This window comes from Oncorhynchus nerka, linkage group LG9a, assembly GCF_034236695.1.
Source record: "Oncorhynchus nerka isolate Pitt River linkage group LG9a, Oner_Uvic_2.0, whole genome shotgun sequence".
In the NCBI taxonomy this organism is placed as follows: Eukaryota; Metazoa; Chordata; class Actinopteri; order Salmoniformes; family Salmonidae; genus Oncorhynchus; species Oncorhynchus nerka.
Genome location: NC_088404.1, coordinates 11,833,774 through 11,860,896, shown reverse-complemented (window position 1 = coordinate 11,860,896; position 27,123 = coordinate 11,833,774). Strand labels below are relative to the sequence as shown.

The window sequence follows — 27,123 nt, the reverse complement described above, 5'->3', positions numbered from 1 at the left end:
ATTTCTGTCTGCAATAAAGCCCTATTGTGTGTGTGTGTGGGGGTGGGGGTGGGGGGGGTGGGGGTTATGGTATGGGCAGGCATAAGCTACGGACAACAAACACAATTGCATTTTATTGATGGAAATTTGAATGCAGAGATATCGTGATGAGATCCTGAGGCCCGTTGTTGTGCCGTTCATCCATCACCTCATGTTTCTGTTTCAGCATAATAATGAACAGCCCCATGTCGCAAGGATCTGTACACAATTCCTGGAAGCTGAAAATGTCCCAGTTCTCCATGGCCTGCCTACTCACCAGACATGTCACCCATTAATCATGTTTGGGATGCTCTGGGGTCAACGTGTACGACAGCGTGTTTCAGATCTCGCCAATATACAGGAACTTCCCACAGCCATTGAAGAGGAGTGGGACAACATTTCACAGGCCACAATTATCAAGCCTGTTCAACTCTATGCAAAGGAGAGATGTTGTGCTGCATGAGGCAAATGGTGGTCACACCAGATACGGACTGGTTTTCTCATCTACGCTCCTGCCTTTTGTTCTGCATCTGTGACCAACGGATGCAAGTCTGTATTCCCAGTCATGTGAAATCCATCGATTTTAGAGCCTAATGAATTTATTTCAATTGACTGATTTCCGTATATGAACTTTAACTCAGTAAAAGCTTTAGAAATGGTTTCACGTTGCATTGTCAATATATTGTTCAATGTAGATCTAAACATTGGGTTAGTGGGAAGGGAAGGAGTGAATTGAAAGCAGTTGAGAGACAGGTGGTTTATCTAGAGGTTTGTCTGGAGTTGAACAACACCCTGTACTGCTACGGTGTAAAAATACAGAATTGAGCGTCAAGGGACACTACTATCTCTGTAAATGGTACTTGGTCTTTCTCTTTCCCATGCGCCCCCTAGTCTCTTCTTCTGCCTCCTCCCCTCCCCGCCACTCCTCTCTCGCTCTGTCGTCCCCGCCACTCCTCTCTCTCTCGCTCTGTCGTCCCCGCCACTCCTCTCTCGCTCTGTCGTCCCCGCCACTCCTCTCTCGCTCTGTCGTCCCCGCCACTCCTCTCTCGCTCTGTCGTCCCCGCCACTCCTCTCTCGCTCTGTCGTCCCCGCCACTCCTCTCTCGCTCTGTCGTCACCCGTGTCAGAGGGTCTGAGTGGTGCTGGCACCAGAGTGCTGATGTGTTGGCAGAAAGGTGATGACAGTACTCACCTTTGACAGACTGTGTGTATGTGGACTAATGATAACAGGGTCCTGGTCGGTCCTCAGAGAAAATAAGACTCAAAGTTAATTAACGCTGCTGCTATAGCAACGACCGCTCTGAGTGACAGCTAGTGTTAAATGCCTGTCTTGCCACAGACTGAGCTCTCTCTCTCCCGCTCTGTCCCCCACCCGCTCTCTCTCTCCCGCTCTGTCCCCCCCGCTCTGTCCCCCACCCGCTCTGTCCCCCACCCGCTCTCCCCCACCACTCCCTCCGCTCTGTCCCCCACCCGCTCTCTCCCTCCCGCTCTGTCCCCCACCCGCTCTCTCCCTCCCGCTCTGTCCCCCACCGCTCTCTGTCTCCCACCCGCTCTGCTCCCCCCCACCTCTGTCCCCCACCCGCTCTCTCCCTCCCCCTCTGTCCCCCCTACCCGCTCTCTCCCTCCCCCCTGTCCCCTGTCCACTACCCGCTCTCTCCTCTCCCCCACCCGCTCTGTCCCCCACCCGCACCCACTCTCTCTTGCCTCCCTCTCTGTCCCCCTGTCCCCCACCCGCTCTCTCTCCCTCTCTGTCCCCCACCCGTCCCCCTCTCTCTCCCCCCCGCTCTCCGCTCTCCCGCTCTGTCCCCCACCCGCTCTCTCTCTTGCCTGTCCCCCACCCGCTCTCTCTCCCCACCCACTCTCTCTCTTGCTCTGTCCCCACCCGCTCTCTCTCTCTCTCTCTTGTCCCCCACTCTTGCTCTCTGTCCCCCCTCTCTTGTCCCCCACTCTCTCTCTCCCCCACTCTCTCTTCTCTGTCTGTCCTCTCTCTCGCTTGCTCTGTCCCCACCCCTCTCTGTCCCCACTCTCTCTCGCTCTGTCCCCACCCGCTCTCTCTCTCGCTCTGTCCCCCACCCGCTCTCTCTCTCGCTCTGTCCCCCACCCGCTCTCTCTCTCTCTGTCCCCCACCCGCTCTCTCTCTCTCGCTCTGTCCCCACCCGCTCTCTCTCTCTCTCTCTGTCCCCACCCGCTCTCTCTCTCTCTCTCCCCCACGCTCTCTGTCCCCCACCCGCTCTCTCTCTCTCTCTGTCCCCCCACCCACGCTCTCTGTCCCCCACCCACCCTCTCTCTCTCTCTCTGTCCCCCACCCACCTCTCTCTCTCTGTCCCCCACCCACCTCTCTCTCTCGCTCTGTCCCCCACCCACTCTCTCTCTCTCCCCCACCTCTCTCTCTCCCCCACCCCCACCCTCTCTCTCTCTCTCTGTCCCCCCCCCGCTCTCTCGCTCTGTCCCCCCCGCTTGCTCTGTCCCCCACCCGCTCTCTCTCTCTCTGTCCCCACCCGCTCTCTCTCTCGCTCTGTCCCCCACCCGCTCTGTCCCTCTGTCCCCACCCTCTCTCTCTCGCTCTGTCCCCACCCGCTCTCTCTTCGCTTGTCCCCACCCGCTCTCTCTCTGTCCCCACCCCTCTCTCTTCGCTCTGTCTCTCTCTCTCGCTCTGTCCCCCCACCCGCTTCTGTCCCCCCCCACCCACTCTCTCTCTCGCTCTGTCCCCCACCCGCTCTCTCTCTCTCGCTCTGTGTCCCCCACCCCCACCCGCTCTCTCTCTCGCTCTGTCCCCACCCACTCTCTCTCTCCCCACTCGCTCTGTCCCCCACCCACTCTCGCTCTCTCTCTCGCTCTGTCCCCCACCCACTCTCTCTCGCTCGTCTCCCACCCGCTCCCCCCACCCACTCTCTCTCTCGCTCTGTCTGTCCCCTCTGTCCCCCACCCACTCTCTCTCTCGCTCGCTTGTCCCCCACCCACTCTGTCCCCCCACCCACTCTCTCTCTCGCTCTGTCCCCCACCCACTCTCTCTCTCGCTCTGTCCCCACCCGCTCTCTCTCTCTGCTCTGTCCCCCTTCTCTCTTCTCTCGCTCTGTCCCCACTGTCCCCTTGTCCCCACCCTCTCTCTCTCTCGCTCTGTCCCCCACCCGCTCTGTCCCCCACCCGCTCTCTCTGTCCCCACCCGCTCTCTCTCGTCCCCCACCCGCTCTCTCGCTCTGTCCCCCCCCCCTGTCCCCACCCGCTCTCTCTCCTCTGTCCCCTACCCGCTCTCTCGCTCTGTCCCCTACCCTCTGTCCCCTACCCACTCTCTGTCCCCTACCCACTCTCTCTCTCGCTCTGTCCCCCACCCACTCTCTCTCTCTCTCTGTCCCCCACCCGCTCTGTCCCCCCCCACCCGCTCTCTCGCTCTGTCCCCCACTCGCTCTGTCTCTCGCTCTGTCCCCCACCACTCTCTCTCTCCGCTCTGTCCCCCACCCGCTCCCTACCCACTCTCTCTCTCTCGCTCTGTCCCCCACCCGCTCTCTCTCTCTCTCGCTCTGTCCCCCACCCACCCCACCCACTCTCTCTCTCTCGCTCTGTCCCCACCCTCTCTCTCTCTCTCTCTCTGTCTGTCCCCACCCGCTCTCTCTCTCTCCCTGTCCCACCCGCTCTCTCTCTCTCGCTCTGTCCCCCACCCGCTCTCTCTCTCTCTGTCCCCCACCCGCTCTGTCCCCCCCCACCCGCTCTCTCTCTCTCGCTCCCCACACCCGCCCCACCCTCTGTCCCCCACTCTCTCTCTCGCTTGTCCCCCACCCGCTCTCTCTCTCTCGCTTCTCTCCCCACCCGCTCTGTCCCCCCACCCGCTCTCTCTCTCGCTCTGTCCCCCACCCGCTCTCTCCCTCTGTCCCCACCCGCTCTCTCTCTCGGCTTGTCCCCACCCCGCTCTGTCCCCCACCCGCTCTCTCGCTCTCCCCCACTCGCTCTGTCCCCACCCGCTCTCGCTCTGTCCCCCTGTCCCTCGCTCTGTCCCCACTCTGCCCCCACCCCCTCGCTCTGTCCCCCCCGCTCTCTCTCTCTCGCTCTGTCCCCCCACCCGCTCTCTCCCCGCTCCCGCTGTCCCCTACCCGCTCTCTCTCCCCCCCCACCCGCTCTCTCTCGCTCTGTCCCCCACCCGCTCTGTCCCCCACCCGCTCTCTCTCTCGCTCTGTCCCCCACCCGCTCTGTCCCCCCCACCCTCTCTCTCGCTCTGTCCCCACCCGCTCTCTCTCTCGCTCTGTCCCCACCCTCTCTCTGTCCCCCACCCGCTCTCTCTCTCTCTGTCCCCACCCGCTCTCTCTCTCTCGCTCTGTCCCCACCCGCTTTCTCGCTCTCTCTCCACCCGCTCTCTCTCTCTGTCGCTCTGTCCCCCTGTCCCCCACCCGCTCTCTCTCTCTCGCTCTGTCCCCCACCCGCTCTCTCTCTCGCTCTGTCCCCCACCCGCTCTCTCTCGCTCTGTCCCCCACCCGCTCCGCTCTGCTCTCTCCTCCCCCACCCGCTCTCTCTCTCTCGCTCTGTCCCCACCCGCTCTCCTCTCGCTCTGTCCCCCACCCGCTCTCTCTCTCTCGCTCTGTCCCCACCCGCTCTGTCTCTCTCTCGCTCTGTCCCCACCCGCTCTCTCTCGCTCTGTCCCCCACCCGCTCCCCTCGCTCTGTCCCCCACCCGCTCTCTCTCTCTCGCTCTGTCCCCCACCCGCTCTCTCTCTCTCGCTCTGTCCCCCACCCGCTCTCTCTCTCTCTCTGTCCCCCACCCGCTCTGTCCCCCCCCCCGCTCTCTCTCTCTCGTCCCCCCACCCCGCTCTCTCTCGCTCTGTCCCCACCCGCTCTGCTCCCCCACCCGCTCTCTCTCTGCTCTGTCCCCCACCCGCTCTCTCTCGCTCTGTCTCTGTCCCCCCCCACTCGCTCTGTCCCCCACTCGCTCTGCTCTCTCTCTTGCTCTGTCCCCCACCCGTTCTGTCCCCCACCCGCTCTCTCTCCTGTCCCCCACCCGTTCTGTGCCCCCACCCGCTCTCTCTCTCTGTCGCTCTGTTCCCCACCCGCTCTCTCTCTCTCTCTCTCGCTCTGTCCCCCACCCGCTCTCGCGCTCTTTTATTTCAGGTCATGAAACATGGAACCAAAACTTTACATGTTGTGTTTATATTTTTGTTCAGGTCTATAAGGTGTACACTGTCTAGACCCTTCAAATATGCAAATTCAGGAAGTGGATTTAGGGGTGTGTTAAGCAGAGCACTGTCAGATACTGTATTATATTAAAATATGTTATATAGAACAAACATGCCACTCTGATATGTAAAACAACTAATCGGCTCTATTCATGACATTGCTATCTACAACGTTTGCCTATACTGAACGTGGCCCCACTCTCTCTGTAAGGTGGACGACATGTTCTGTTGCCATGCTCAACTCATCTTTCCTCAACTCCTGCCTGTTCTGTCTACAGCTCAGCTCTCCTCAAAACTCCTGCCTGTTCTGTGTCTACAGCTCAGCTCTCCTCAACTCCTGCCTGTTCTGTGTCTACAGCTCAGCTCTCCTCAACTCCTGCCTGTTCTGTGTCTACAGCTCAGCTCTCCTCAAAACTCCTGCCTGTTCTGTCTACAGCTCAGCTCTCCTCAAAACTCCTTCCTGTTCTGTCTCCAGTGACCCAGTGTGATGTAAGAGTATGTTCCTGGTAACTCCTGTCTGTGCCCTCGCAGCAGGAAGCCCCACTTCTCTCCTCACAATGAGGGCCTTACATAAGTGTGCTATATTAAAGGCAGCAGCCTAGCAGACCTTTCCTTCACTCATGTGTTCATTGTCTTCTCTGAGTGATCGAGAAGGCTGCTCTTTACAGGGCCAAGACTGACTACGACCTGAGCGAGCTCATTCGTGGTACTGGATCGTACCTGCACAATAGACAAAGGTCAGTAGGTCAGGGCTAGTGACCTCTCTCTCTTCCACTTCCTGTGGGTTGCCCTGCTTCCTGGTCGCCGGTGGGCCCTGTGGCAGTCGCTTGGTCACATGACAGCGTGCTTATGGTGGCGACCACCTTGTTTCATACCTGCCAGGGCCTGTGTGCCCTGAACCGTTCTCTCAACCCTCCTCTCTCCCTCTCCTCCTCTCCCATGCATTAACAGTTACAGGATGCTACAGTAGTGAAAGGACAGTGCTGGTGGTTAGCTTGTGTACTATCCTTTATGGAGCCCAGAGCTGTCATAAGGCCCAGAGCTGTCATAAGGCCCAGAGCTGTCACCCTAACCCTAAGGCCAATACTTTTTTGGTTACTAGATGATTTCATACGTGTTATTTCATAGTTTGGATGTCATCACTATTATTCTACAATGTAGAAAATAGTAAAAATTTAAAATCCTTGAATGAGTAGGTGTGTATGTATGAAGTGGGAAGTTTACATTCACGAAGGTTGGAGTCATTAAAACTTGTTTTTCAACCACTCCACAAATTTCATGTTAATTAACAAACTATAGTTTTGGCAAGTCGGTTAGGACGTCTACTTTGTGCATGACACAAGTCATTTTTCCAACAATTGTTTACAGACAGATTATTTCACTTATAATGTACTGTATCACAATTCCAGTGGGTCAGAAGTTTACATACACTAAGTTGACTATGCCTTTAAACAGCTTGGAAAAGTCCAGAAAATTATATCATGGCTTTAGAAACTTCTGATAGGCAAATTGACATCATTTGAGTCAATTGGAGGTGTACCTGTGGATGTATTTCAAGGCCAACCTTCAAACTCAGTGCCTCTTTGCTTGACATAAAGGGAAAATCTAAATAAATTAGCCAAAATCAGACCTCAGAAATAAACTGTAGACCTCCAAGTCTGGTTCATCCTTGGGAGCAATTTCCAAAACGCCTGAAGGTACCACTTTCATCTGTGCAAACAACAGTACCCAAGTATAAACACCATGGGACCACGATGGCGTCATACCACTCAGGAAGGAGACGCGTTCTGTCTCCTAGAGATGACTGTGCTTTGGTGTGAAAAGTGCCTATCAATCCCAGAACAGCAGCAAAGGACCTTGTGAAGATGCTGGAGGAAACGGTTACAAAAGTATCTATATCCACAGTAAAACGATTCCTATATCGACATAACCTGAAAGGCCGCTCAGCAAGGAAGAAGCCACTGCTCCAAAACCGCCATAAAAAAGCCAGACTACGGTTTGCAACTGTACATGGGGACAAAGATTGTACTTTTTGGAGAAATGTTCTCTGGTCTGATGAAACAAAAATGGAACTGTTTGGCCATAATGACCATCATTATGTTTGGAGGAAAAAGGGGAGGCTTTCAATCCGAAGAACACCATCCCAACCGTGAAGCACGGGGGTGGCAGCATCATGTTGTGGGGGTGCTTTGCTGCAGGAGGGACTGGTGCACTTCACAAAATAGAAGGCATCATGAGGAAGAACAATTATGTGGATATGTTGAAGCAACATCTCAAGACATCAGTTAAAGCTTGGTCTCAAATGGGTCTTCCAAATGGACAATGACCCCAAGCATACTTCCAAAGCTGTGGCAAAATGGCTTAAGGACACCAAAGGAGTGGAGTGGCCATCACAGAGCCCTGACCTCAATCCCATAGACAATTTGTGGGCAGAACTTAAAAATCGTGTGCGAGCAAGGAGGCCTACAAACCTGACTCAGTTACACCAGCTCTGTCAGGAAGAATGGGCCAAAATTCACCAAACTTATTGTGGGAAGCTTGTGGAAGGCTACCTGAAACATTTGACCCAAGTTAAACTATTTAAAGGCAATACCCTCAATTAGCATTTGGTAGCATGTAAACTTCTGACCCACTGAGAATGTGATGAAAGAAAGAAAAGCTGAAATAAATAATTACCTCTACTAGTATTCTGACATTTCACATTCTTAAAATAAAGTGGTGATCCTAACTGACCTAAGACGGGGAATTTTTACTCTGATTAAATGTCAGGAATTGTGAAGAACTAAGTTTAAATGTGTTTGGCTAAGGTGTATGTAAACTTCCAACTTCAACTGTGTGTGCGTGTACATCACACACACACATACCAGCCTAAAACTTTTGCACAGTATTATATATATATATTTATACCATCATACCATCACTTCCAGGACTCCTTGTTCTTCTTTACGTTGAAGATAGTTCTTGCACAGGATATGTGTATATATATAAAAAGAAACACCCTCTCACTGTCAACTGTGTTTCATTTCAGCAAACTTAACATGTAAGTATTTTTATGAACATAACAAGATTCAACAACTGAGACACAAACTGAACAAGTTCCACAGACATGTGACTAACAGAAATGGAATAATGTGTCCCTGAACAAAGGGGGGTCAAAATCAAGGTAACAGTCAGTATTTGGTGTGGCCACCAGCTGCATTAAGTACTGCAGTACATCTCCTAATGGACTGCACCAGATTTGCCAGTTCATGCTGTGAGATGTTACCCCTCTTCCACCAAGGCACATGCAAGGTCCCGGACATTTCTGGTGGGGAATTGGCCTTAGCCCTCACCCTCCGATCCAACAGTTCCCAGACGTGCTCAATGGGTTTGAGATCCGGGCTCTTCGCTGGCCATGGCAGAACACTGACATTCCTGTCTGGAAATCACGCACAGAACGAGCAGTATGGCTGGTGGCATTGTCATGCTGGAGGGTCATGTCAGGATGAGTCTGCAGGAAGGGTACCACTTTTTTTTTGCATTTGTTTTCTATTTCACCTTTATTTAACCAGGTAGGCCAGTTGAGAACACCTTCATTTAACCAGGTAGGCCAGTTGAGAACACCTTTATTTAACCAGGTAGGCCAGTTGAGAACTGCGACCTGGCCAAGGTAAAGCACAGCAGTGCGACACAACAGTTACACATGGAATAAAGAAACATACCACAATAGAAAAATCTATATACAGTGTGTGCAGATGAGGTAAGATAAGAGAGATAAGGCAATAAATAGGCCATAGTGGCGAAGTAATTACAATTTAGCAATTAAACACTGGAGTGATAGATATGCAGAAGATGACTCTGCAAGTAGAGACACGGGTGCAAAGGAGCAATATATGTACACACACACACAGTGGGGAGAACAAGTATTTGATAACCTGAAAAATCGGCAGTGTTTCCTACTTACAAAGCATGTAGAGGTCTGTAATTTTTATCATAGGTACACTTCAACTGTGAGAGGCGGAATCTAAAACGAAAATCACATTGTATTATTTTTAAGTAGTTAATTTGCATTTTATTGCTTGACATAAGTATTTGATACATCAGAAAAGCAGAACTTAATATTTGGTACAGAAACCTTTGTTTGCAATTACAGAGATCATACTTTTCCTGTAGTTCTTGACCAGGTTTGCACACACTGCAGCAGGGATTTTGGCCCACTCCTCCATACAGACCTTCTCCAGATCCTTCAGGTTCGGGGCTGTCGCTGGGCAATACGGACTTTCAACTCCCTCCAAAGATTTTCTATTGGGTTCAGGTCCGGAGACTGGCTAGGCCACTCCAGGACCTTGAGATGCTTCTTACGGAGCCACTCCTTAGTTGCCCTGGCTGTGTGTTTCGGGTCGTTATCATGCTGGAAGACCCAGCCACGACCCATCTTCAATACTCTTACTGAGGGAAGGAGGTTGTTGGCCAAGATCTCGCGATACATGGCCCCATTCATCCTCCCCTCAATACGGTGCAGTCGTCCTGTCCCCTTTGCAGAAAAGCATCCCCAAAGAATGATGTTTCCACCTCCATACTTCACGGTTGGGTTGGTGTTCTTGGGGTTGTACTCATCCTTCTTCCTCCAAACACGGCGAGTGGAGTTTAGACCAAAAAGCTCTATTTTTGTCTCATCAGACTACATGACCTTCTCCGATTCCTCCTCTGGATCATCCAGATGGTCATTGGCAAACTTCAGACGGGCCTGGACATGCGCTGGCTTGAGCAGGGGGACCTTGCGTGCGCTGCAGGATTTAATCCATGACGGCTTAGTGTGTTACTAATGGTTTTCTTTGAGACTGTGGTCCCAGCTCTCTTCGGGTCATTGACCAGGTCTTGCCGTGTAGTTCTGGGCTGATCCCTCACCTTCCTCGTGATCATTGATGCCCCAAGAGGTGAGATCTTGCATGGAGCCCCAGACCGAGGGTGATTGACCGTCACCTTGAACTTCTTCCATTTTCTAATAATTGCGCCAACAGTTGTTGCCTTCTCACCAAGCTGGTTGCCTATTGTCCTGTAGCCCATCCCAGCCTTGTACAGGTCTATAATTTGATCCCTGATGTCCTTACACAGCTCTCTGGTCTTGGCCATTGTGGAGATGTTGGAGTCTGTTTGCTTGAGTGTGTGGACAGGTGTCTTTTATACAGGTAACGAGTTCAAACAGGTGCAGTTAATACAGGTAATGAGTGGAGAACAGGAGGGCTTCTTAAAGAAAAACTAACAGGTCTGTGAGAGCCGGTTTTCTACCAATTCTGAGCTGATGGCACTGCTGGACATCTTCCGATTGCGAATGGAAGTAAGCATGATGTCTTTCATCTGCTGCAGTTTAGTTTCCTTGGCTGACCACTGCGTCTACGGTCCGCAACGTTGACGGTTTCTTTGTGCTTCTTCAAAAGATCTTGGACAGCACATCTGGAAATCCCTGTCTGCCTTAATGTCTGCCTGGGAGAAACCTTGTTGATGCATTATAACTACCTTGTGTCTGCCTGGGAGAGACCTTGTTGATGCAGTATAACTACCTTGTGTCTGCCTGGGAGAGACCTTGCTGATGCAGTATAACTACCTTGTGTCTTGTTGCTGTTGTCAGTCCTGCCATGGTGTATGACTTTTGACAGTAAACTGTCTTCAGCAACCTCACCTTGTTAGAGTTTGGCTGTTCCTCACCCAGTTTTACACAGCTGTTTCTGTTAATGATTTTGTGTTTCAACCTACATATTGATTTGATGATTAGCACCTGTTTGGTATAATTGTTTACTCGTACACCTGACTATATGCCTACAAAATCCCTGACGTTGTGCAAGTCTACCTACAAGAGTTGATGCTGTTTTGAAGGCAATGGGTGGTCACACCAAATATGGATTTGATGTAGATTTCTTTTTCTCACTCACTTTGCATTTTGTTAATTGATAAATTTATTAACATGTATATTTTTGAAAGCATTCTTACTTTACAACATTTGTTCACACTTGCCTAAAACATTTGCACAGTAAGTGTGTGTGTGTGTGTGTGTGTGTGTACACACACTACTGTTCAAAAGTTTGGGGTCACTTGCAAATGTCCTCGTTTTTGAAAGAAAATCACTTTTTTTTGTCCATTAAAAAAACATCAAATTGATCAGAAATACAGTGTAGACATTGTTAATGTTGTAAATAACTATTGTAGCTGAAAATCTCGGATTTCTTTTTATGGAATATCTACATAGGTGTACAGAGGCCCATTATCAGAAAACATCACTCCTGTGTTCCAATGGCACGTTGTGTTAGCCTTTTAAAATGATAAACTTTGATTAGCTAATTGATCATTAGAAAACCCTTTTGCAATTATCTTAGCAGCTGAAAACTGTTGTTCTGATTTAAAGAAGCAATACTAGTTGAGTATCTGGAGCATCAGCGTTTGTGGGTATGATTACAGGCTCAAAATGGCCAGAAACGAAAGGACTTTCTTCTGAAACTCGTCAGTCTATTGTTGTTCTGAGAAATGAAGGCAATTCCATGCGAGAAATGTTTTCTCGTTTTTCAAGCGAAGGTATTTTAAGCGAGAATGCGAGCACACTCGTTCAGTTCACTTAGCCAACTTCGGCTAGCCGCCATCTCTCCTCACATCCCCTCTCTCTCCTCACATCCCCTCTCTCTCCTCACATCCCCTCTCTCTCCTCACATCCCCACTCGCTCCTCACATCCCCACTCGCTCCTCACATCCCCACTCGCTCCTCACATCCCCACTCGCTCCTCACATCCCCACTCGCTCCTCACCCTTCCCCCTGCTTCTCTTAGTCTTTTCCCTACCCCCTCCAATCCTCACTGTCCTCCATGCCAGGCAAACTGATGTGGAAAATACAATTTTGCATATAGCTGCTGGAAAGCTGAGTTTGTCCATGTAGGGAAATCATGGTTAGCCGTGGTGAAATGCGTGTGTACTGTAGGGTGTTTGATGAAAGAAGACAGAACAGAATATAATTTTAGTCTCCTGCTGGGGGCTTTGCATTTAGACATTGGGGGGGGTGGGGCACACATTGTGTTGCCATGGCAACAAATTCTAATTAGTCCATACCGAATGGGACTACTTCTCTTGCTGTGGTCCTGTGTCTCTGGAGCACAGTCTTCTGCTCAGCCTATTTACTCATGGGAGCAGGGATGCACTGGGATCACATCCAGCGCTCCAGGGCTTCAGACTAGACCACAAGCCTACTTACTCATGGGAGCAGGGATACACTGGGATCACATCCAGGGCTTCAGACTAGACCACAAGCCAAGCTACAGGAACAAGGACCAGATGGGTCAGACACTGCCGTCAATAACTCCAGTCACATCCATTCATCCATTTTTACTCCGTGGAACACAGTGTGCACTGAGGCTGCGCTGGAGCCCCCCGCGGCGAGGAGGCTGCGCTGGAGCCCCCCGCGGCGAGGAGGCTGCGCTGGAGCCCCCCGCGGCGAGGAGGCTGCGCTGGAGCCCCCCGCGGCGAGGAGGCTGCGCTGGAGCCTATGACCGTCTATGATGTTTTTCCAGTGTGGGAAATTAATTGGCCTATTTTAATAACGTCTAAATTCTGTATACCCCCCCTGACTGTTGATAGGTTGTTTCTGGTTCCCTCCAGTCAGTTTATATTAGTTTCCATCCCCTGAATCTCTCCCGATACGTCATATTTGCTACTTTTCTCAATGTAATTACCTCTACTGTTCTGTGACTCAAATCGAAATGATGCGTGTAAGTGTTTTAATAGCTTGGTTCTTCTTCTCACATTAGACTCATTCCGCCCCATAGCGACATGAATCATTATCTCTCCCAATACGTCATGTTTTTCCAGTGTTGGAAATTAATTAGAGTCTATTAGTAACTCTACCTTAAGCCTGTTTCCTTTAGTGTTGATGTGTTTTTGTGTTCGGTCCAGTCAGTAGCTATAAATCAATGCAATGTCTACATTTCACAGCAGATGTGGGATTACTTGGATATTTCGCTTGAGGATCTTGAGGTGTGTTTTGATGCTTGTGTTCTTTCTCATAAACCCATGTTTACTATAGATGTGGTATTGGTGTACATTGCTCGAGGTGTGTTTGATGCTTGTAATTCCTTGTGAACTCTTTGAAAGCAGTGTTGATTTATTAGGGAAGTTCCCAGAACATGTTGCGCCTTGCTGGGGCTGGGCGATATGGCCTAATTTATGGGTGATTCATGATATACAGTACCAGTCAAAAGTTTGGCCACTTACTCATTCAAGGGTTTTTCTTTATTTGTTCTATTTTCTACATTGTTGAGAAATAGTGAAGACATCAAAACCTATGAAATAACACATATGGAATCATGTAGTAACCAAAAATGTGTTAAACAAATCAAAATATATTTGAGATTCTTCAAAGGAGCCAACATTTGCCTTGATGACAGCTTTGCACTCTTGGTATTATCTCAACCAGCTTCATGAGGTAGTCACCTGGAATGCATTTCAATTAACAGGTGTGCCTTTTTAAGTTAATTTGTTGAATTTATTTCCTTAATGTGTTTGAGCCAATTAGATGTGTTGTGACAAGGTATACAGAAGATAGCCCATATTATGGCAAGAACAGCTCAACTAAGCAAAGAGAAACAACAGTCCATTACTTTAAGACATGAAGGTCAGTCAATACTGAAAATTTCAAAAACTTTGAAAGTTTCTTCAATTGCAGTTGCAAAAACCATCAAGCGCTCTCATGAGGACCGCCACAGGAAAGGAAGACCCAGAGTTACCTCTGCTACAGAGGCTAAGTTCATCAACCATTAGACCCAGCCTTCCACAACCAAAAGACCCACTAATTATTTTATCAAAATAGTTGAACCTGCTTTTTTTTTGTGCAGTAATCACTGATCTGGCTTTCAAGTATATGAACATGCCCTTTTTTGTTACAAATGTAACTAGAACCATGCAAAATGCACATTCACTAATAATGATCACTTCTTGTTGAAAAGTAACACAGGTCTCATCAACAATCTCTCAAGCCCATGTGGTAATGATTAGCCTGCTAATCTTTATATTTCAAGTTTAGCTAACAAGGATATATTTGCTAGCTGACAAGGGAAAACAGTTGAATTGTTATGAACCCACCTTTCTGTCCATCTCCAGCTGTTTGAACAGCAGGCTGAAAACCATAGGTATTATAAGTCTCTATCGGGCCTCGTCCCTTCAGCTATCTCGTACCTCTCGTCCCTTCAGCTATCTCGTACCTCTCGTCCCTTCAGCTCTCTCGTACCTCTCGTCCCTTCAGCTCTCTCGTACCTCTCGTCCCTTCAGCTCTCTCGTACCTCTCGTCCCTTCAGCTCTCTCGTACCTCTCGTCCCTTCAGCTCTCTCGTACCTCTCGTCCCTTCAGCTCTCTCGTACCTCTCGTCCCTTCAGCTCTCTCGTACCTCTCGTCCCTTCAGCTCTCTCGTACCTCTCGTCCCTTCAGCTCTCTCGTACCTCTCGTCCCTTCAGCTCTCTCGTACCTCTCGTCCCTTCAGCTCTCTCGTACCTCTCGTCCCTTCAGCTCTCTCGTACCTCTGTTACTCTTTTCTACCGTAATATTCCTCAATAAAATAAACTGAGAACATGTAACAGTGTGTGGGTATCCATTTCTCTCAGATGACTCACTCCCCAGATCTTACTGTCACTCCCAAGACCTTACCTGACTGTCCCTTCCTCTCCCCAGACCTTACCTGACTGTCCCCTCCTCTCCCCAGACCTTACTGACTGTCCCCTCCTCTCCCCAGACCTTACTGACTGTCCCCTCCTCTCCCCAGACCTTACTGACTGTCCCCTCCTCTCCCCAGACCTTACTGACTGTCCCCTCCTCTCCCAGACCTTACTGACTCTCCCCTCCTCTCTCTCCCAGACCTTACTGACTCTCCCCTCCTCTCTCTCCCCAGACCTTACTGACTGTCCCCTCCTCTCCCCAGAACTTACTGACTGTCCCCTCCTCTCCCCAGACCTTACTGACTGTGCCCTCCTCTCCCCAGAACTTACTGACTGTCCCCTCCTCTCCCCAGAACTTACTGACTGTCCCCTCCTCTCCCCAGAACTTACTGACTGTCCCCTCCTCTCCCCAGAACTTACTGACTGTCCCCTCCTCTCTCCTCTCCCCAGAACTTACTGACTGTCCCCTCCTCTCCCCAGAACTTACTGACTGTCCCCTCCTCTCCCCAGAACTTACTGACTGTCCCCTTCTCTCCCCAGACCTTACTGACTGTCCCCTTCTCTCCCCAGACCTTACTGACTGTCCCCTTCTCTCCCCAGACCTTACTGACTGTCCCCTTCTCTCCCCAGACCTTACTGACTGTCCCCTTCTCTCCCCAGACCTTACTGACTGTCCCCTTCTCTCCCCAGACCTTACTGACTGTCCCCTTCTCTCCCCAGACCTTACTGACTGTCCCCTTCTCTCCCCAGACCTTACTGACTGTCCCCTTCTCTCCCCAGACCTTACTGACTGTCCCCTTCTCTCCCCAGACCTTACTGACTGTCCCCTCCTCTCTCCTCTCCCCAGACCTTACTGACTGTCCCCTTCTCTCCCCAGACCTTACTGACTGTCCCCTCCTCTCTCCCCAGACCTTACTGACTGTCCCCTCCTCTCTCCCCAGACCTTACTGACTGTCCCCTCCTCTCTCCCCTCCCCAGACCTTACTGACTGTCCCCTCCTCCTCCCCTCCCCAGACTTACTGACTGTCCCCTCTCCCCCAGAACTTACTGACTGTCCCCTCCTCTCCCCCAGAACTTACTGACTGTCCCCTCCTCTCCCCTCCCCAGAACTTACTGACTGTCCCCTCCTCTCTCCCCTCCCCAGACCTTACTGACTGTCCCCTCCTCTCCCCAGAACTTACTGACTGTCCCCCCTCTCTCCCCAGAACTTACTGACTGTCCCCTTCTCTCCCCAGACCTTACTGACTGTCCCCTCCTCTCCCCAGACCTTACTGACTGTCCCCTCCTCTCCCCAGACCTTACTGACTGTCCCCTCCTCTCCCCAGACCTTACTGACTGTCCCCTCCTCTCCCCAGACCTTACTGACTGTCCCCTCCTCTCCCCAGACCTTACTGACTGTCCCCTCCTCTCCCCAGACCTTACTGACTGTCCCCTTCTCCCCAGACCTTACTGACTGTCCCCTTCTCCCCCAGACCTTACTGACTGTCCCCTCCTCTCCCCAGACCTTACTGACTGTCCCCTCCTCTCCCCAGACCTTACTGACTGTCCCCTCCTCTCCCCAGACCTTACTGACTGTCCCCTCCTCTCTCCTCTCCCCAGACCTTACTGACTGTCCCCTTCTCTCCCCAGACCTCCCCTGCCAGAGAGCACCATGGAGAAGATGAAGCGGTTTAGGAGGAGGCTGTCCCAGACTCTGAGAGGGAGTCAGACCATCGATGAGTCTCTGTCTGAACTGGCTGAACAGAAGACTATAGAGGAGAACGGCAACAAGGACAGCGGTGAGGGTGCGTGTGTGTGTGGGGGGGCACGGGGTGCGTGTGTGTTGGGGGCCACGGGTGTGTTGGGGGGGGGGTGGCACGGGTGAGTGTGTGTTGGGGGCCACGGGTGTGTGTGTGGGGGGGGGGGCTGTATGTAGCCTGCAAGGCATCAAAACAAAGATAATTAACCAGCTATGTCACACTATCTCTCAGCTGGTATTAAGCCTTCCAGGGATAGTCTGGTGTTGTCGTTGGCTGCCGTGGCGTTGCTATGGTGCTGGCTTGTCAGGGTCTCGAACGTTCTAGAGTTTCCGTGATATTGCCACAGTGACTTAGAGGACTCTGTGAAAGCAGCTGTTCATCTTGAAACACTTTTCTCTCCTCGTTCTGTCTCTCTGTCTTTCATCACCAGGCTTTATCAGTGTTTTTCCCAGCTCCCCTCTCCTCTCTTTTCTTCAACAGCTATTCTCTCCTTTTAACCAGCTCCCCTCTCCTTCCCTCTCTTCTTCTCTCCTTTTAACCAGCTCCCCTCTCCTTCCCTCTCTTCTTCTCTCCTTTTAACCAGCTCCCCTCTCCTTCCCTCTCTTCTTCTCTCCTTTTAACCAGCTCCCCTCCTTCCCTCTCTTCTTCTCTCCTTTTAACCAGCTCCCCTCTCCTTCCCTCTCTTCTTCTCTCCTTTTAACCAGCTCCCCTCTCCTTCCCTCTCTTCTTCTCTCCTTTTAACCAGCTCCCCTCTCCCTCCCTCTCTTCTTCTCTCCTTTTAACCAGCTCTCCTCTCCCTCCCTCTCTTCTTCTCTCCTTTTAACCAGCTCTCCTCTCCTTCCCTCTCTTCTTCTCTCCTTTTAACCAGCTCTCCTCTCCTTCCCTCTCTTCTTCTCTCCTTTTAACCAGCTCCCCGCTCCTTCCCGCTCTTCTCTCCTTTTAACCAGCTCCCCGCTCCTTCCCGCTCTTCTTCTCTCCTTTTAACCAGCTCCCCGCTCCTTCCCGCTCTTCTTCTCTCCTTTTAACCAGCTCCCCGCTCCTTCCCTCTCTTCTTCTCTCCTTTTAACCAGCTCCCCGCTCCTTCCCTCTCTTCTACTCTCCTTTTAACCAGCTCCTTCTCTCCTTCTCTCATTCCCTTTCTTATTCTCTGTAGGTATTCTGGGCGGCAGGAAGCCTAGTGTTTGAGCATTGGTCTAGTAACTGAAAGGTTACTTGATTGTATCTTAGAGCTGACAAGATAAAAATCTGTCATTTTGCCCCTGAACAAGGCAGTTAACCCACTGTTCCCCAGTAGGCCGTAATTGAAAATAAGAATTCGTTCTTAACTGACTTGCCTAGTTAAATAAAAGGTAACATTTAAAAAAAATCACTCAATCAGCTCATCCATGTTTTTTAAAGCGCTTTTAAACTCCAAATCTGCCCTGACTGTTCCCTGCTCCTGAATAGGGACAGATTAGGTGTGTGTGTGTGGTGTGATATTAAAGGTGTGTGTGTGTGTGGGAGGAGGATTTACGTGTGTGTTCTTCTGCAGAGGGGATTGTGTTATGGCAGACTGCTGTGTGTTTGCCAGTATAAGTCCAGGAGACAGAATGGTCAGATGAGTAGAGATGGTGTGATGGGTATGAGTCCTAATACCAAACCCTTAATATGATCTATATAACACAACACTGCAGTAGTAGTGGAATAAGAGTGTGTGTGTGTGTGTGTGTGTTATCCAGTAACGATGTAGGAAGGAGTGTGTTAGGTTATCTGTTGTTTTGAGAGACGTTCTGTTTTCTCTCTGATGTTCTTCTTTTCATCTTAATCCTGTTAGTTTTCTCTCGATCTTTCTCTTGGTATTGATGTCCACACACAAGGCCTAATAATCCCTCTTTGATTTACACCTAACAGTGTTTCCCCTTAAGAGGTTTTTTTCCAGCAGGACTTTTATTTTAGTGGCAGCCACGTTTTAGCAGCAGTGGTGCGCTGCAGTTAAATGCATATAGAGGATTACATTTCCTGACAATATGCCTCGTTGTAGGCCTTGGGTTTTCCCTGGTCAGGTTACTTGGTTGGGGAAGAACGCCTGGTTCCATCTATGCTAAACAGTGTTATACAGGCTAACAGTATTTCCCTGGTCAGGTTACTGGGTTGGGGAAGAACGCCTGGTTCCATCTATGCTAAACAGTGTTATACAGGCTAACAGTATTTCCCTGGTCAGGTTACTTGGTTGGGGAAGAACGCCTGGTTCCATCTATGCTAAACAGTGTTCTACAGGCTAACAGTATTTCCCTGGTCAGGTTACTTGGTTGGGGAAGAACGCCTGGTTCCATCTATGCTAAACAGTGTTCTACAGGCTAACAGTATTTCCCTGGTCAGGTTACTGGGTTGGGGAAGAACGCCTGGTTCCATCTATGCTAAACAGTGTTATACAGGCTAACAGTATTCTAATCTAAGGTACTCGTATTGATTCGCAGTTCTGTCTCTTCCCAGCAACAGGGACCGTGGTGCATAACGGTCACGGACTTCCCCCCTCGGCCCACAGTGTCCACTCCTTCCTGCACCAGTACACTAGTTCCTTCAAGAAGCCCCCTCTGCGGAGACCCCAGAGCGTCATAGGTGGAGGAGGGCTAGGGTCTTTCATGGCCGTGCAACGCAACGGCAGCCGCCTTGGTGAGACAACACACACACACGGGGCACGGACACACACACACGGGGCACGGACACACACACACGGGGCACGGACACACACACACGGGGCACGGACACACACACACGGGGCACGGACACACACACACGGGGCACGGACACACACACACGGGGCACGGACACACAAACACGGGGCACGGACACACACACACGGGGCACGGACACACACACACACTGGGCACGGACACACACACACTGGGCACGGACACACACACACGGGCACGGACACACACACACTGGGCACGGACACACACACACTGGGCACGGAACACACACACACACACACACACACGAACACAACACACACACACACACGGGGCACGAACACACACACACACACACACGGGGCACGAACACACACACACACACACACACACACACACACACACACACACACACACGGGGCACGAACACACACACACACACACACACACACACACACACACACACACACACACACGGACACACACACACACGGGGCACGGACACACACACACACACGGGGCACGGACACACACACACACACACACACACACACACACACGGGGCACGGACACACACACACACACACACACACGGGGCACGGACACACACACACACGGGGCACGGACACACACACACACACGGGGCACGGACACACACACACGGGGCACGGACACACACACACACACACACACACACACGGGGCACGGACACACACACACACACACACACACACACGGGGCACGGACACACACACACACAGCACGGACACACACACACGGGCACGGACACACACACACGGGCACGGACACACACACACGGGCACGGACACACACCACACACACACACAGGGGCACGGGCACGGACACACACACACACACAGCGTCAGCTGAGAGGGGGTAGGACAGTGGAAACTACCCAGGGAGTGGCTGCTGCTATAGTTCCCAGCAGCAGTGGATGACGTTGAGTTGATGGAAAGAATAACATTTAGTCATGTGTATATGGTCCCTCTGCTCTTATCAAGTAGTGATTGTACAGTCCTTGTCAGGGCGGGCATTTTTTTTGCCATATTGACCACATCCTGTAAAAATGGCCCATCTCTCTTCTCTCTGTTTCATACCTCTCGTCCCACTCTCCCTCTCTTCTCTCTGTTTCATACCTCTCGTCCCACTCTCCCCCTCCTCTCTCTCTCTTTCATACCTCTCGTCCCACTCTCCCCTCCTCTCTCTTCTCTCTGTTTCATACCTCTCGTCCCACTCTCCCCCTCCTCTCTCTCTCTTTCATACCTCTCGTCCCACTCTCCCCCTCCTCTCTCTTCTCTTTGTTTCATACCTCTCGTCCCACTCTCTCCCTCCTCTCTCTTCTCTCTGTTTCATACCTCTCGTCCCACTCTCCCCCTCCTCTCTCTTCTCTCTGTTTCATACCTCTCGTCCCCACTCTCCCCTCCTCTCTTTCTCTCTGTTTCATACCTCTCGTCCCACTCTCCCCCTCCTCTCTCTTCTCTCTGTTTCATACCTCTCGTCCCTCTCTCTTCTCTCTGTTTCATACCTCTCGTCCCACTCTCCTCTCTCTCTTTCATACCTCTCGTCCCACTCTCCTCTCTCGGTTTCATACCTCTCGTCCCGCTCTCCCCCTCCTCTCTCTTCTCTCGGTTTCATACCTCTCGTCCCGCTCTCCCCCTCCACTCTCCTCTCTCTGTTTCATACCTCTCGTCCCGCTCTCCCCCTCTTCTCTCTGTTTCATACCTCTCGTCCCGCTCTCCCCCTCCTCTCTCTTCTCTCTGTTTCATATCTCTCGTCCCGCTCTCCCCCTCCTCTCTCTTCTCTCTGTTTCATACCTCTCGTCCCACTCTCCTCTCTCTGTTTCATACCTCTCGTCCCGCTCTCCCCCTCCTCTCCTCTCTTAGACATTGTCCATGAGAATATGAAGATGGGTTCTGATGGAGAGAGTGACCAGGCATCAGGGACCAGCTCAGATGAGGTTCAGTCTCCCACAGGGGTGTGTCTGAGGAACAGGGGCAACCGACGCATCTCTGCAGAGGTACGTCTAGCTCACGGTCTGACCCACCTTCATCAGAGGTACGTCTAGCTCACGGTCTGACCCACCTTCATCAGAGGTACATCTAGCTCACGGTCTGACCCACCTTCATCAGAGCTCACGGACCCACCTCTCAGAGACCCAGCTCTTCCCATCAGAGGTACATCTAGCTCACGGTCTGACCCACCTTCATCAGAGGTACATCTAGCTCACGGTCTGACCCACCTTCATCAGAGGTACGTCTAGCTCACGGTCTGACCCACCTTCATCAGAGGTACATCTAGCTCACGGTCTGACCCACCTTCATCAGAGGTACATCTAGCTCACGGTCTGACCCACCTTCATCAGAGGTACATCTAGCTCACGGTCTGACCCACCTTCATCAGAGGTACGTCTAGCTCACAGTCTGACCCACCTTCATCAGCTCACGGTCTGACCCACCTTCATCAGAGGTACGCTCACGGTCTGACCCACCTTCATCAGCTCACGGTCTGACCCACCTTCATCAGAGGTACGTCTAGCTCACGGTCTGACCCACCTTCATCAGAGGTACGTCTAGCTCACAGTCTGACCCACCTTCATCTCTCCATCCCTTCACCGCCCGTTCCAGGGTGGAGACTGATCTGAAGGGTTTTTTGTCAGAGGCGTTTGGAGGACAATGGAAGTTTAGGGGGGAGATCTATTTTTATTAAACCAGGTCAAAATTAGTTTTGGCGTCTAACAGATTTCTATTCAACTTCCACTGTCCTCCATGAGTGACTCGCTATCTCTCTCACACGCATTTCATTCCTCACCTCACGTACCCGTGGTCACATACTCACTGGCCAGTTTATTAGGTACACCCCCATTCTCGGGAATTGATGGCTCCTACAGGCAGTGAGTCATGTGACCGTGGTTTGCTATATAAAGCAGGAAGACCGGCATGGAGACATTCAGTTACTGGAATGGGCAAAACAAGGGCCCTAAGTGACTTTGAGCGTGGAATGATTGTCGGTGCCAGGCACGCCGGATCCAATGTCTCAGAAACGTCTCCTGGGCTTCTTACACACGACAGTTACTAGTGTTTTCTGAGAATCCAGTCGGCAGCAGTCCTGTGAGAGAAAACAGGTTGTTGAAGGAGAAGGGCAAGAATTGTGCAAGCTAATCGGCGATCCACAAACAGACAAATTCAGGCTATTCTAGAGGCAAGGGGGAGGTCTGACCCAGTACTAGCTGTGTGTACCTAATGAACTGTCCGGTGAAGAGGTGACTCCGGGATGCTGGCCTTCTGGGCAGAGTTGCAAAGAAAAAGCCATATTTCAGACGGGCCAATAAAAAGATTAAGATGGGCAAAAGAACACAGACACTGGACAGAGGAACTCTGAGTCCAGAGTCGCCTCTTCATTGTTGACGTTGAGACTGGTGTTTTGCGGGTACTATTTAATGAAGCTTCCAGTTGAGAACTTGTGAGGCGTCTGTTTCTCAAACTATACTGGTTAAACTCGACACTCTAATGTACTTGTCCTCTTGCTCAGTTGTGCACCGGGGCCTCCCACTCCTCTTTTTATTCTAGTTAGAGCAACTTTGAGCTGTTCTGTGAAGGGATTAGTACACAGCGTTGTACGAGGTCTTCAGTTTCTTGAGAATATCTCGCATGGAAATAGCCTTCATTTCTCAGAGCAAGTATAGACTGAAGAGTTTCTGAAGAAATGTATTTGTTTCTGGCCATTTTGAGCCTGTAATCAAACCCACAAATGCTGATGCTCCAGATAGTCCTAGTTTTATTGCTTCTTTAATCAGAACAACAGTTTTCAGCTGTGCTAATATAATTGCAAAAGGTTTTTCTAATGATCAATTAGCCTTTTAAAATGACAAACTTGGATTAACTAACACAACATGCCATTGAAACATAGGAGTGCTGGTTGCTGATAATGGGCCTCTGTACGCCTATGTAGATATTCCTTAAAAAATCAGCCATTTCCAGCTACAAGAGTCATTTACAACATTAACAATGTGTACGGTATATTTCTGAACAATTCAATGTTATTTTAATGGACAAATTTACATTTCTAAGTGACCCCAAACTTTTGAATGTGTGCGTGCGCACACACTCTACTGGTCAAAGGTTCTAGAACACCTAGTCATTCCAGGGTTTTCTTTATTTTTACTATTTTCTACATTGTAGAATAATAGTGAAGACATCAAAACTATGAAATAACACATATGGAATCATGTAGTAACCAGAAAAGTGTTAAACAAATCAAAATATATTTGAGATTCGTCAAATAGACAGCTTTGCACAATCTTGGCATTCTCTCAACCAGCTTCACCTGGAATGCTTTTCCAACTGTCTTGAAGGAGTTCCCACATATGCTAAGCAATTGTTGGCTCCTTTTCCTTCACTCTGCGGTCCGAATCTTTACCGTGAAATGCTTAATTACAAGCCCTTAACCAACAGTGCAGAAAATACTTACCAAGTAGACTAAAATTAAAAGTAACACAATAAGAATAACAATGTCAAGGCTATATACAGGGGGGTAATCTGTTCATGTAGGTGGAGGTAATCTGTTCATGTAGGTGGAGGTGAAGTGACTATGCATAGGTAACAAACAAACAGCGAGTAGCAGCAGTGTACAAAAGGGAGAGGGGTCAATGTAAATTGTGTGGTGGCAGTTTTCTGAATTGCTTGGTGGTAGAAGCTGTTGAGTCTTTTGGTCCAAGACTTGGCGCGGTCTATAACTTGGGTGACTGGAGTCTCTGACAATGTTATGGGCTTTCCTCTGACACGCCTATTATATAGGTCCTGGATGGCAGGAAGCTTGGCCCCAGTGATGTACTGGGCCGTTTGCACTACCCTCTATAGCGCCTTTCGGTCAGATGCCGAGCAGGCGGTGATGCAACCGTTCAGGATGCTCTCGATGGTGTAGCTGTAAAACCTTTTGAGGATCTGGGGACCAATGCCAAATCTTTTCAGTCTCCTGGGGGGACATGCCCTCTTCACGACTGTCTTGGTATGTTTGGACTGTGATAGTTTGTTGGTGATGTGGACACCAAGGAACTGGAAACTCTCAACCCACTCCACTACAGCCCCGTTGATGTTAATGGGGGCCTGTTCGGCCTTCCTTTTCCTGTAGTCCACGATCATCTCCTTAGTCTTGCTCACATTGAGGGAGAGGTTGTTGCCTCCTCCTTCTAGGCTGTCTCATAGTTGTCGGTCATCAGGCCTACCACTGTTGTGGCATCAGCAAACTTAATGATGGTGTTGGAGTCGTGTTTGGCCACGCAGTCGTGGGTGAACAGGGAATACAGGAGGGGACTAAGTACACAAGCCTTGAGGGGTCCCAGTGTTAAGGATCATCGTGGCAGACATGTTGTTGTCTGCTTTTACCACCTGGGGGTGGCCCTTCAGGAAGTCCAGGATCCAGTTGCAAAGGGAGGTATTTTGTTCCAGAGTCCTTAGTGATGAGCTTCGTGGGCACTAGGGTGTTGAACGCTGAGCTGTAGTCAATGAACAGCATTCTCACATAGGTGTTCCTTTTGTCCAGGTGAGAAAGGGCCGTGTGGAGTGCGATTGAGATTGTGTCATCTGTGGATCTGTTGGAGCGGTATGTGAATTGGAGTGGGTCTAGGGTGTCCGGGAGGATGCTGTTAATGTGAGCCATGACCAGAATTTCAAAGCACTTCATGGCTACCGACATGAGTGCCACGGGTCGGTAATCATTTAGGCAGGTTACCTTTGTTCCTTGGGCACAGGGACTATGGTGGTCTGCTTGAAACATGTAGGTATTACAGACTCTGTCAGGGAGAGGTTTGTCAGTGATGACACTTGACAGTTGGTTCGCGCATACTTTGACTACACGTCCTGGTATTCCGTCTGGCCCAGTGGCTTTGTCATCCAGAACAGCTGGTGCTCTCGTGCATGCTTCAGTGTTGCTTGCCTCAAGGCAAGCATAAAAGGCATTTAGCTCGTCTGGTAGGCTCTGGGCAGCTGGCGTCTGGGTTTCCCTGTGTAGTCCGTAATAGTTTTCAAGCCCTGCCACATCCGACGAGCGTCAGATTCAATCTTAATCATGTATTGACGCTTTGCTTGTTTGATATTTCGTCTGAGGGCATAGCGGGATTTCTTATAAGCGTCCGGATTAGTCTCCCGCTCCTTGAAAGTGTCATCTCTAACCTTTAGCTCGATGCGGATGATTGCCTGTAATCCATGGCTTCTGGTTAGGATATGTACGTACATTCACTGTGGGGATGACGTCATCGATGCACTTATTGTTGAAGCCGATGACTGAGGTGATGTATTCCTCAATGCCATTGGATGAATCCAGGAACATATTCCAGTCTGTGCTCAATGGTATTGAGATCCCAGCTCTTCGCTGGCCATGGCAGAGCACTGACATTCCTGTCTTGCAGAAATCACGCACAGAGCGAGCAGTATGGCTGGTGGCATTGTCATGCTGGAGGGTCATGTCAGGATGGGCCTGCAGGAAGGGTACCACATGAGGGAGTTAGATGTCTTCCCTGTAACGCACAGCGTTGAGATTGCCTGCAATGACAACAAGCTCAGTCCGATGATGCTGTGACACACCGCCCCAGACCATGACGGACCCTCCACCTCCAAATAGATCCCGCTCCAAAGTACACGCCTCGGTCTAACGCTCATTCCTTTGACGATAAACGGGAATCCGACCATCACCCCTGGTGAGACAAAACCTTGGCTCGTCAGGGAAGAGCACTTTTTGCCAGTCCTGTCTGGTCCAGCGACAGTGGGTTTGTGCCCATAGGCGACGTTGTTGCCTGTGATGTCTGCCTTACAACACATCTGCAGTCCTCATGCCTCCTTGCAGCATGCCAAAGGCACGTTCACGCAGATGAGCAGGGACCCTGGGCATCTTGCTTTTGTTGTTTTTCAGAGTCAGTAGAAAGGCTTCTTTAGTGTCCTAAGTTTTCATAACTGTGACCTTAATTGCCTACCGTCTGTCAGCTGTTAGTGTCTTAACGACCGTTCCACAGGTGCATGTTCTTTAATTGTCTATGGTTCATTGAACAAGTATGGGAAGCAGTGTTTTTAAACCCTTTACAATGACACATACACACACACACACACACACACACACACACACACGCACACGCACACGCACACGACAGCATCATTGTTTATCATCAAACTAGTATCCTAGTATAAATATATACTATATATATTATATATGTATATACTAGTATAAACTAGTATAGAATCTAAATCTTACTACTGTAAATCTAGCTTTGGAAGACAAACTGTGAAGGGCATGTGATGTCCACTAGGGAAAGGGATTGGTTGTTTTCCAGAAAAGTACTGAGCAACGAGGCCTGCCTTGGGAACAACAAAACAGAAGAGAAAAACCAATGGGTGTTTTTTTTCTTCTCACAATTGGCATTCACAACATCAAAAACCTGAAGTAAAACTTTCCACATGGTGTATATGCTTTCATATACTGTGCATATTGACACAGACCACTGCATTATCTACAGAGAGGTTTGAGTCTGCTAGAAACCTACATGCTCCTTACTGTACATATTGACACAGACCACTGCATTATCCACAGAGAGGTTTGAGTCTGCTAGAAACCTACATGCTCCTTACTGTACATATTGACACAGACCACTGCATTATCTACAGAGAAGTTTGAGTCTGCTAGAAACCTACATGCTCCTTACTGTACATATTGACACAGACCACTGCATTATCCACAGAGAGGTTTGAGTCTGCTAGAAACCTACATGTTCCTTACTGTATATATTGACACAGACCACTGCATTATCTACAGAGAGGTTTGAGTCTGCTAGAAACCTACATGTTCCTTACTGTATATATTGACACAGAC

At 50.2% G+C, this 27,123-nt stretch overlaps 1 protein-coding gene across 4 annotated transcripts in view; it reads left to right on the top strand.

Annotated features, from left to right (window-relative positions):
• LOC115133923 (cyclin-dependent kinase 17-like) overlaps positions 1-27,123 on the top strand; it is a 73,937-nt gene that overhangs the window by 14,142 nt on the left and 32,672 nt on the right. For 2 of the 4 annotated variants that reach the window (XM_065022309.1, XM_065022312.1), the window contains exons 2-4: positions 16,467-16,615; positions 19,049-19,228; positions 21,153-21,286. In XM_065022309.1, coding sequence (XP_064878381.1) covers positions 16,489-16,615; positions 19,049-19,228; positions 21,153-21,286 — 441 coding nt within the window. In that variant the 5' untranslated portion in view covers positions 16,467-16,488. Of the gene's footprint in view, positions 1-16,466; positions 16,622-19,048; positions 19,229-21,152; positions 21,287-27,123 lie in introns of all 4 variants that reach the window. The other 2 variants (XM_065022311.1, XM_065022310.1) reach the window with 2 other exon arrangements.